The 12318-nt window shown below is 46.1% G+C and overlaps 1 protein-coding gene across 1 annotated transcript in view; it reads left to right on the forward strand.

Annotated features, from left to right (window-relative positions):
• Window positions 1-12318, forward strand: part of LOC126259973 (facilitated trehalose transporter Tret1-like) — a 75785-nt gene that overhangs the window by 14403 nt on the left and 49064 nt on the right. Inside the window, exon 2 of the mRNA XM_049957099.1 lies at window positions 7854-8233. Coding sequence (XP_049813056.1) covers window positions 7854-8233 — 380 coding nt within the window. The remainder of the gene's footprint in view (window positions 1-7853; window positions 8234-12318) is intronic.

Consider the following 12318-nt stretch of genomic DNA (forward strand, 5'->3'; position numbering starts at 1 on the left):
CAGTCAAACGATGAGTGAATATAGTACTCACGGACGTTAATACCCAACTGACACAAGGCACAGTCATATTTCAATCGCGTGCTTTTACTGACAACATGACACACAGTCTCCAAAAACTGTGGCAGGCCGCCTCGAATGAATATCACAAGTTGATTGATAATTGATGTGAGCTGAGCCGTGAGGGGTAGCCACGGGGTCTGAGGCGCCTTGCACGGTTCACGCGGCTCACCCCGTCGGAGGTCCGAGTCCTCCCTCGTTAGCGTGAGTTAGCTTAAGTTAGATTAAGTAGTAGGGACTGATGACCTCAGCAATTTGGTCCCATAGGCACCTACCGCATGTGACCTTTTCTAATTACTTCAAACTTGGCGATTATGCCAGTTGATAAAATTACCACTGTGAAACACACCAACTACAGGGACTCCAGCGCGGTAGTACAGCGCTGGTTAGTCCAATAACAGAACTGAATTATTGCTGCTCAGCCACTACAATCCACGCAGTATTCTTCGAAGATGACGGGTACTTAAGGAAGACACTTCTCCCACATCTCGTCAAATCCTACACTGTCAACATCCTTTATCAAGAACGTTGGTCCGTTTTTCTTTGGCTTAAACGAACCTAGTCTCTCGTAAGCCCCCGTTCATAGTGAAAAATTTTTTCCAGTTAAGATGACATATGAAGTGAAAATTTTCTCTGTGCATTTGCTTAGCTTTCCTGGCAGCAGACCCTTAGCAGTACATATGACATGCACGTCTGTAAATTCATGTAACAAAAAAGGTTTCGTCTTCGAGCATGTCTTGAAGTGTAAACAGTGGAAAGTTTCCCCATAAGACACATCACAGATGATCGTTAATCAGGACAGCCCTAGCATAGTCGATGCGGCAGTTTTTTTTTTTTTTCCTTCAAGTATAGGCTGGGACGAGTACCTGCTTCACGCGGATTGCCTATTTGAGGTCGCCCCGTTTTCAGTAGTTATATATAACTTCCGTTCTTTGTGTAAAACTACTCAGCTAAGGATTTTCTACGCTCTGTATAATTTTGACACTTGGAAAACCCTCATATTTCGTGTTATTGCCATCTTTAATGACTGTGTTATAACTTCACTTCATCGCTAATCGTTGCGGCTACTGTGGCTTCTGTAGGTTGACAACAGCCGACGAAGTTCCGTTTATAGTTCTGCGCGAACAGTGGCGCTATTCCAAACAAATGACATCAAGTACACCTACACATAAATATTGCAGTTGCTGAAAAAACTACAAATTATTGCGTCTAAACAATCAGTAACATATATACTCAACTTACATGTGATCGTTGTACAAATAGTCGTAGCCTTAGCAAGCGTCACATTCAGTGATAACGTCCAAATCGGTGAAAACAACGGTCTCCTCTCTGCCCCCCCCTTCCCCCCTCTCCTGCGTGGCGAGGTCTTTCGTTGTCGCTGGGCTGCTGACTTCCAGCCGTCGTCCGCGTGAGTGGGCTTCGGCGTGAGCACTATGCGACTTAACTTCGGAGGTCATCAGTCGCCTAGAACTTACAACTAATTAAACCTAACTAACCTAAGGACATCACACACAATCATGCCCGAGGCAGGATTCGAACCTGCGACCGTAGCAGTCGCTCGGCTCCAGACTGTAGCGCCTAGAACCGCACGGCCACTCCGGCCGGCAGAGGGCTTCCTTCGGTTAACAGATAGATAGTGGTCGATAGGTGACCTGCGATGCAACTGAGGAGCTCGATAAGAAATCGAACTGCCCGTTAAGCCGCGGAACGGCACTTATAGCCTTTTTTGCGCAGTGATTTGAAGCTTCACACTGCTTGTTCCACATAAATGCCGAGATGCAACAGACAGGGCTTGGAAAAAAATGTGGGAAGCATGTACATTTGGTTTTAGTATTTGCCCACGAGCGGCACCTGTGCAGTGCAATCATTACGTTGCAAGTGTCGTGGTCAGGATGGCGTTTCTTTTCTGTAGTTGTGAGTGTATTGGTCGGGGCTAAGTAAACTAGAATGTGGGTAGGCTGTTGCTGCTCGTATGCTGGGTGCTTCCGTAACGAAGGTAGCTGCAGTGTATGATGATGTATCAAGAGGAAACGTACTGAAGACTTAGAGGCAAAGTCGGTAAACATCTCCACTGAGTCACAACGCAGATGAAACAGTATGTGTTCAGTGATCGTGACAGAAAGTCACTGAAATAAGAAATAGGAAGATCGCAGCTGGAAAAGTAATTGGAGAAATGAATATCGAACTCGAGAACCTCGTCAGCAACGAAAAGACATGAGGGGGTTCGTCATAAGCAGGGAATTGCAGGTCCAGTGGGATTTCCAAAAACACTCATCAGTGATGCAGACAGAAAAACGCTGTAACAGGAAAACGTGGTGCCCGAGGTATATAAGCTAGACTATAGAGCAGTGGAAGAATGTAATTTTATCGAATGAGTTTTGTTTCACACGGTTTCCAACTTCTGATCGACTGAACGCCTCAAGGGGTTCGGCGATGATTCGAGTAGCCATATCATGGTACTCCATAGCCCCCATGGTTACTACGCAAAGTGGGATTACTGCCTAGCATTTTCTGACCATTTTAGCTGATCACACCTATCCCGTGGTACTATTCTTCTTCCCCAATGGTAAGACAGGGCCCTGTTCACACAGTTCGTATCGTTCAGTACTGGCCTAGTGAAAATGACGATGAATTTTCGTATCTCTCCTATCCACAATAGTCACCAGATCTCAATGTAATTGAGCTTTCGTGGTCTACTTTGGAAAGAAGAGTTAGTGATCGCTATCTAGCTCCACCGTCGTTATCTGAACTTGTCACTATTTTGCAGAAAGAGTGGATTAACTTTCCCTTGAAAACCATACAGGACCTATATTTATCCATTCCGAGATGCCGAAAAGACATGAGCCACGGTAATTTTGTTGTGTATGATGTTTCCATATTTTTGTCCACCCCTATAGTTTATATTATTCTAGAGACCTCGGCTGTAACCTGCTCGAATTGCTAGCAGTCTCGTTCCGCCTGGTTAGTAGGCCACCCTTGCAACCTGTCCTGCTAGAGGGAAGGCTAGCTGGCAGTGGAGCTTCCATTCAACACTCGCGGTCACCTCATTCCTTCGCCCCCTCCCTACATTCCCTTCCGCCAAGAGGATGTAATGGAGCATCGTCTGCTTCTGCTCCTATTGCTGTGGGCAAATGAGATTCACCTCCATGCTAACCTAAGAATGATCTGAAGTGAATTCTAGTCCGAGTCTCTGACGCCTTAGGCCCTGGCTGAGGCTGTTTAATATTTCCTGCATAGTAATTTTTCAACATGGTTTTATGGCCTTCTCTAAACATTCCCACTACATGTGTTGTCATATCATTGTCTTGGTTTTGGAAATTCCCAAACAAAATTTGTGCAAGAGCTTTAATACATATGGTGTTAGTGCTTCCAGAATGACTACGTGGGCTTTCGCTTTTACTGAATGTAGACTCCTTTAAATATTGATAACGCTTTAGATTCCAGAAGCGCAACAATTAGTGTTTCTTTCCGTTTACTATATAAACTCCACTCTCATCAGTGTTCTGCACATATACGTTTGAAGGCAATGAGACCTACCTCAATTGTGCTGTTTACTATATAGACAAGGATTGAAATCATTTAATAACAACTGTAGTCTCTCATATCTAGTGTCTAAACTGCAGCTCAATTATTCAAAAACAGTCTTAATCGCATTTATTATTATTATTATTATAATACCGCCAACCGGTTTCAACCCGACGTAGGGGTCATCTTATGTGCGTTTACACCATTGGTCGACTGCTGGTGGTGTCACTCCTGTCTACATAACGGTCGTTATGTAGGAACGGATGGAGGTTATCTGCAATAATGTTCACATACTACACATGGTGCCTTCAGTTACCACCACAGATCCCAAGGAAGGCTAAATAAATGTCCCCAACCTGCCTGCGTCCGCGGTGCTGTGCATGTTTCGGGCAGACGTTCGCCTGGATTTGACATGGAATGTGCTTCATCTTAGTGGGCCATAAGACTCTGCCCTTTGTCAGACACACTCCCGACAGCGAAACTCCCCCTTGTGGTCCGTATTGACGCTGAAATGATTTCTTATTCGTCATTTTTCTGCTTATATACTTTCCTTACCGAGTCACATATTCGCAACGAATTTAATCTCGCGGTGGGCAGTGGTAATAATATTTTGGCTCATCGCCGTATTGGTCTGCACTGCTTGACAACTGCTAAGAAACAGATACGCTGTTGGATAGGAATGGAGACATGAACATGGTGAATAGGTAATACAAGTGGAGTAGCGTATTTATAATGAAAACTGGTAGAGATTTCACCACATGAGAAAGTAGGATAACACACATACGAGGAGCGTTCAAGAAATAATGCAACACATTTTTACTGAAAGGAACTGGTATTATCCAGGATTGCACTGCAAAGTATTATTCCCCACTTTTGGCTACAAAACCGTATTTGTCAACATAATCTCCGTTCAGTGCGACGGCCTTACGCCGCCTTACTCGGGGGGCCGATATGACTGCGTAGTACCACTCTAACGGCCAAGGTCAGGGCCACCGTCGTGCTGCATCAGTACCCTCCCCATAATTGGTTCCCGCGGAGTGGATCCTTCATTGAGCCAAACATATGGAAGTCGGAAGGTGCGAGATTCTTAATGTAGGGTGAATAAGGAAGAACAGTCCAGTGACGTTTTGTGAGCTCCTATCGGGTGCATAGACTTGTATGAGGCCTTGTGTTGTCATGGAGAAGGAGAAGTTTGTTTGCATTTTTGTAGCGATGAACACACCGAGCGTGGTGGCTCAGTGGTTTGCACACTGGACTCGCATTCGGGAGGACGACGGTTCAGTCCCGCGTCCGGCCATCCTGATTTAGATTTTCCGTGATTTCCCTAAATCTCTCCAGGCAAATGCCAGAATGGTTCCTTTGAAATGGCACGGCCGACTTCTTTCCCCGTCCTTCCCTAATCCGATCAGACCGATGACCTCACTGTCTGGACTCCTCCCTCCCCCCACCCCCCCTCCCCACAACAACCTAACTGGTGGTTAGGTACTGAGGGTACCACAATACACTTGATAGTTGATCGTTGCATCGAATAGAACAACTCCTTCAGAGTCCCACAAGACGGTCGCCATGGCTTTACCGACTGAGGGTGCGGCTTCGATCTTTTTCTTCGAGGAAAGGCGTTGTGGCACCACTCCATGGATTGCCGTTTTGCTTCCGCTTCGAAATAATGAACCCAAGTTTCATCGCCTGTGACATTGTTCGACAGAAATTATCAGCCTCCTAACATTCAAGAAATTCCACACAGATGGTACTTCGTTGATCTTCATGGTCTTCTGATAGGCGGCGAGGAACCCTGCGGGTACACAGCTTTGAGTACCCCAACAGATGGACGAGGCTGTCAACAGTAATAACGTCCAGTTGAGCAGCGACGTGTCCGACTGCGATCTGTCGATCACTTCTAATGAGAGTGTCCGTACGTTCCAACATTGCACGAGCCACAGCTGCGTGCGAACGGCCGTCGTTCAGGAGATCGGACAGGTTTGCGCGCGACCTTGTTGCGATGATGACCGCCTCAGCCAATGGCTTACCGTGCTTTCGTTCACTGCCAGGTCTCCATAGACATTCTGCAAGCGTCCATGAATAGCCATAATTCTCTGGTTTCCCGCCAAAAGAAACTCAATAACAGCTCTCTGCTTGGAACGCACTTCCCTAACAGACCCCATTTTGAAGGCTACATATAGCGCCACCACCTCTCGGAACTTCATGAAACTATATGGGCCGGCCGCGGTAGTCTCGCGGTTCTAGCCGCGCAGTCCGGAACCGCGCGACTGCTACGGTCGCAGGTTCGAATCCTGCCTCGGGCATGGATGTGTGTGATGTCCTTAGGTTAGTTAGGTTTAAGTAGTTCTAGGTTTAAGTAGTTCTAAGTTCTAGGGGACTGATGACCACAGCTGTTAAGTTCCATAGTGCTCAGAGCCATTTTTGAAACTATATGGGCTGAAACGGGAATATTCCACTGTTCTACAAAAAATTCTGAATTTTTTCAACCGAAACTGACTGAGGAAAAAAAAATGTGCAGCATTATTTATTGGAAACCCCTAGTACACAACGTCCATGTTTGACACCGGTCAGACTCCGAATATAAAGGTCGATATCGGACTCTTAGTAAGAAATATGCCCTTCGCTGGGACGAGTGCATATTTAGCACCCGTTATTTATGCTGGCTACCAAACTGTTGAGGAACCTTTCGGGGATATTGACCCAATCCATTTTCAAGGCCGTTTTCAGTTCTTGCGCAGTTAGGAGAGGTGGTGTTCGTTGTGAAACACGTCTGCCATAAGCATAGCAGGTATGCTCTGTAGGCTTCAGGTCCGAGGACTAGACAGGTCATTCGATGCGTTCAGTTTCTTTACTTTCCAGAGGGCCCGTCACCTCAGTGCTCCTGTGTGGACGGGCGTTGCTGTCCATAAGCGGAAAGTCAGGAAACACCGCATCGCTAATGAGATGGTCATGATCCAGAATAATCTCCCTGCAATACCGCTGTGCTGTAACGGTACTCGGCGGAATCGTATTCAGCTGTGTTTGGCTATTGCGTATACCGCCTATCTACATCATAGCGCCTAGGCCATACCGATGATGCTCGCGAAAATCCTGTGGTATGTAAAGTGTTCCCTTCTCTCTTCACACTAACTGGTGGCCAGAATCACTTGGCGCAGTCAAGCGGAATTCGTCGGAGAACATTTCTGGGCCACTGTTGCTGAACCCGACCAACATTGTTCCTAAACGAACGAACTCTTTCTCGACGATGGCATGGTTGAAGCGCAGTGCATATAACAAGCGTCCAGCATGCAAACTAGTGAGATTTAATCGCCGCGAAATGGCGTGTATCGTTGGCGGTTTCAGTGACTGCAGCGATCTGTCCGCTGGTGAGATCAATATTCGTTTTCGCCACTAGAGCTACGTATCGATCCTCTTGAAGTGTGGTGGTCCGTCCACGATCATCGTTTTGCTTTCGTATAGCTTTCTCATCTTCAGTGGCCTATTTTAGTCGAGAGATGACACTTTTGGACACACCCATTCCTGTTGCCACAGTAGGGACACTTAGATCGGCTTAGTCATCCAACTGTTCATCCACGATCGTAAGCATTCAAATGATGTCTTGCACACATGTTGTCGAAACACAGAATGTCACACTATTCGGCTCCACGCCAATCTTCGTCGAACACTGTACTACATGAATTGTCGAATGCATACAGAGCGTTCGTGTGCAACAATTTCGGAACAAATTTTGCTGTTACATGTTTCATTCCCTAAACATCCCGAAAAATTGCTTGGCATGAGCCAAAGGATATGCCGACATCATCAGCAACCGCTCTGATGGTGATTTGGCGCTTTTCCACAACCATTTTTTGTACTTCCTCGACATGTCGTCAATAATGTGCTAGCGCGTCCAGGGTGGTCACAGTCTTCAACGTCTTCTCCATCCTCTTTGAAACTTTTATACCCCTCGTAAACCTGTACTCATAGTAGATTCGCAAAAAGCGAAGGTCAACATTTCAAATGCGGAATGCGATGCTGCACCTTATTCCATTGTTGCAGCAAAATTTTGGGTAAATAATTTTAGTTTTCCGAAAGCAGAAATTCGCCGAGCACTAGAAAACATTCATAACCTTCCCGAGTGTCAGCAGTAAGCTAAATATTCAAAACGACTGAAAATGCAAGCGTAAATCAGGGAAACGTTTACCAACAAGATAAAAATGGATGTATAAAACCGGCGAAATTTTAAAAAATCCAGATACTACTTGATCGTACTTCATATGGTCTGCCCGCAGAGACGCTGGTGTACGCCAGCGCGGGCACCGTGATGGGCTGGGCGTCGCCGATGACGCAGCGCCTGGACAGTGACGGCTACGTGAACGCGGACGAGGTGTCGTGGCTGGCGTCCGTGAACAATCTGGCGATCATCGCCGGCAGTCTGGCCGTGTCGTTGATGGTGGACTCTTCGCTGGGCCGCAAGTGGTCCCTGATGGCGGCCGGCGTCCCGCTGGCCGTGCAGTGGCTCATGCTGGGCCTGAGTTCCAACCCCGGCGTCCTCATCGCGGCGCGCTTCGTCGGCGGCCTCGGCGTGGGCGTCGCCACCTCCGTGGGCCCCATGTACCTCGCGGAGGTCGCAGAACCGGCCGTGCGCGGACTCATCACCACGCTCCTGCAGGTAAAATAGTCCCATCTCAGCAGCAACAATTCACACAAGTTAGTCTACATACAAACCTACTTCACACTGAGGTGACAGAGGTCGTGCCGCCCGGTGTGGCCGAGCGGTTCTAGGCGCTACAGTCTGGAACCGCGCGACCGCTACGGTCGCAGGTTCGAATCCTGCCTCGGGTATGGATGTGTGTGATGTCCTTAGGTTAGTGAGGTTTAAGTAGTTCTAAGTTCTAGGGGACTGATGACCTCAGAAGTTAAGTCCTATAGTGCTCAGAGCCATTTGAACCATTTTTGACAGAGGTCGTGGCACGCCTGATAATGACAGATCAGACCTCCTTTCGCCCGTAGTAGTACAGCAAGTCGACGTGGCAAGGTCTCAACACGTCGTTGGAAGTCCCCTGCAGAAATATTGAGCCACGCTGCCTGTATATCAGTCCATAATGGTAAAAGTGTTTCCTGTACTGCATCGTGTGCACGAACTGACATCTCGATTATGTCCCATAAGTGTTCGGTGCGATTCATATCGGGCGATCTGGATCTCTTCAAACCAATCGCCAACAATGGTCCAGCGACATGGCGTATTGTTGTATGTGACCATGAATGGTTGCGAAAGGTCTCCAATTAGCCCAACACAACCGCATCAATGGAACCTTACAATTAGCTCTTTTTTTTTCATCAGTCTACTGACTGGTTTGATGCGTCCCGCCTCGAATTCCTTTCCTGTGCTAACCTCTTCATCTCAGAGTAGCACTTGCAACCTACGTCCTCAATTATTTGCTTGACGTATTCCAATCTCTGTCTTCCTCTACAGTTTTTGCCCTCTACAGCTCCCTCTAGTACCATGGAAGTCATTCCCTCATGTCTTAGCAGATGTCCTATCATCCTGTCCCTTCTCGTTATCAGTGTTTTCCACATATTCCTTTCCTCTCCGATTCCGCATAGAACCTCCTCCTTCCTTACCTTATCAGTCCACCTCATTTTCAACATTCGTCTATAGCACCACATCTCAAATGCTTCGATTTTCTTCTGTTCCGGTTTTCCCACAGTCCATGTACTCCAGACGTACATCCTCAGAAATTTCTTCCTCAAATTAATGCCGGTATTTCATATTAGTAGACTTCTCTTGGCCAGAAATGCCTTTTTTGCCATAGCGAGTCTGCTTTTGATGTCCTCCTTGCTACGTCCGTCATTGGTTATTTTACTGCCTAGGTAGCAGGATTCCTTAACTTCATTGACTTCGTGACCATCAATCCTGATGTTAAGTTTCTCGCTGTTCTCATTTCTACTACTTCTCATTACCTTCGTCTTTCTCCGATTTACTCTCAAACCATACTGTGTACTCATTACACTGTTCATTCCGTTCAGCAGATCATTTAATCCTTCTTCACTTTCACTCAGGATATCAATGTCATCAGCGAATTGTATCATTGATATCCTTTCACCCTGTATTTTAATTCCACTCCTGAACCTTTCTTTTATTTCCATCATTGCTTCCTCGATGTACAGATTGAAGACTAGGGGAGAAAGGCAACAGCCTTGTCTTACACCCTTCTTAATACGAGCACTTCGTTCTTGATCGTCCACTCTTATTATTCCCTCTTGGTTGTCGTACATATTGTATATGACCCGTCTCTCCCTATAGCTTACCCCTACTTTTTTCAGAATCTCGAACAGCTTGCACCATTTTATATTGTCGAACGCTTTTTCCAGGTCGACAAATCCTATGAAAGTGTTTTGATTTTTCTTTAGCCGTGCTTCCATTATTAGCCGTAACGTCAGAACTGCCTCTCTCGTCCCTTTACTTTTCCTAAAGCCAAACTGATCGTCACCTAGCGCATTCTCAATTTTCTTTTCCATTCTTCTGTATATTATTCTTGTAAGCAGCTTCGATGCATGAGCTGTTAAGCTGATTGTGCAATAATTCTCGCACTTGTCAGCTCTTGCCGTCTTCGGAATTGTGTGGATGATGCTTTTCCGAAAGTCAGATGATACGTTGCCAGACTCATATATTCTACACACCAACAATAGTCGGTTTGTTGCCACTTCCCCCAATGATTTTAGAAATTCTGATGGAATGTTATCTATCCCTTCTGCCTTATTTGACCGTAAGTCCTCCAAAGCTCTTTTAAATTCCGATTCTAATACTGGATCCCCTATCTCTTCTAAATCGACTCCTGTTTCTTCTTCTATCACATCAGACAAATCTTCACCCTCATAGAGGCTTTCAATGTATTCTTTCCACCTATCTGCTCTCTCCTCTGCATTTAACAGTGGAATTCCCGTTGCACTCTTAATGATACCACCGTTGCTTTTAATGTCACCAAAGGTTGCTGTGACTTTCCTGTATGCTGAGTCTGTCCTTCCGACAATCATATCTTTTTCGATGTCTTTACATTTTTCCTGCAGCCATTTCGTCTTAGCTTCCCTGCACTTCCTATTTATTTCATTCCTCAGCGACTTGTATTTCTGTATTCCTGATTTTCCCGGAACATGTTTGTACTTCCTCCTTCCATCAATCAACTGAAGTATTTCTTCTGTTACCCATGGTTTCTTCGCACCTACCTTCTTTGTACCTATGTTTTCCTTCCCAACTTCTGTGATGGCCCTTTTGAGAGATGTCCATTCCTCTTCAACTGTACTGCCTACTGCGCTATTCCTTATTGCTGTGTAGCGTTAGAGAACTTCAAACGTATCTCGACATTCCTTAGTACTTCCGTATCCCACTTCTTTGCGTATTGATTCTTCCTGACTAATGTCTTGAACTTCAGCCTACTCTTCACCACTACTATATTGTGATCTGAGTCTATATCTGCTCCTGGGTACGCCTTACAATCTAGTATCTGATTTCGGAATCTCTGTCTGACCATGATGTAATCTAATTGAAATCTTCCCGTATTTCCCGGCCTTTTCCAAGTATACCTCCTCCTCTTGTGATTCTTGAACAGGGTATTCGCTATTACTAGCTGAAACTTGTTACAGAACTCCATTAGTCTTTGTCCTCTTTCATTCCTTGTCCCAAGCCCATATTCTCCTGTAACCTGTTCTTCTACTCCTTCCCCTACAACTGCATTCCAGTCGCCCATTACTATTTACATACTGCATTACCCTTTCAATATCCCCATACACTTTCTCTATCTGTTCATCTTCAGCTTGCGACGTCGGCATGTATACCTGAACTATCGTTGTCGGTGTTGGTCTGCTGTCGATTCTGATTAGAACAACCCAGTCACTGAACTGTTCACAGTAACACACCCTCTGCCCTACCTTCCTATTCATAACGAATCCTACACCTGTTATACCATTTTCTGCTGCTGTTGATATTACCCGATACTCATCTGTCCAGAAATCCTTGTCTTCTTTCCACTTTACTTCACTGACCCCTACTATATCTAGATTGAGCCTTTGCATTTCCCTTTTCAGATTTTCTAGTTTCCCTACCACGTTCAAGCTTCTGACATTCCACGCCCCAACTCGTAGAACGTTATCCTTTCGTTGATTATTCAATCTTTTTCTCATGGTAACCTCCCCCTTGGCAGTCCCCTCCCAGAGATCCGAATGGGGGACTATTCCGGAATCTTTTGCCAATGGAGAGATCATCATGACACTTCTTCAATTACAGGCCACATGTCCTGTGGATACACGTTACGTGTCTTTAATGCAGTTGTTTCCATTGCCTTCTGCATCCTCATGTCGTTGATCATTGCTGATTCTTCCGCCTTTAGGGACAATTTCCCACCACTGGGACAAGGGAGTGCCCTGGACCTCTATCCGCTCCTCCGCCTTCTTTGACAAGGCCGTTGGCAGAATGAGGCTGACTTCTTATGCCGGAAGTCTTCGGCCGCCAATGCTGATTATTTATCAAAATTTAGGCAGTGGCGGGGATCGAACCCGGGACCGAAGACGTTTAGATTATGAATCAAAGACTCTACCCCTAGACCACAGGTCACACAATTAGCTCATACGATCTGAAACTGAGACTCATCTGACCAGCTAACGGTTTTTCAGTCGTCTAGGGTCCAATCGATATGGTCATGACCCATGAGAGGCGCTGTAGGCGATGTCGTGCTGTTGGCAACAGCACTCGCGTCTGTT

Source organism: Schistocerca nitens, chromosome 5 (assembly GCF_023898315.1).
Source record: "Schistocerca nitens isolate TAMUIC-IGC-003100 chromosome 5, iqSchNite1.1, whole genome shotgun sequence".
NCBI classification, from domain to species: domain Eukaryota; kingdom Metazoa; phylum Arthropoda; class Insecta; order Orthoptera; family Acrididae; genus Schistocerca; species Schistocerca nitens.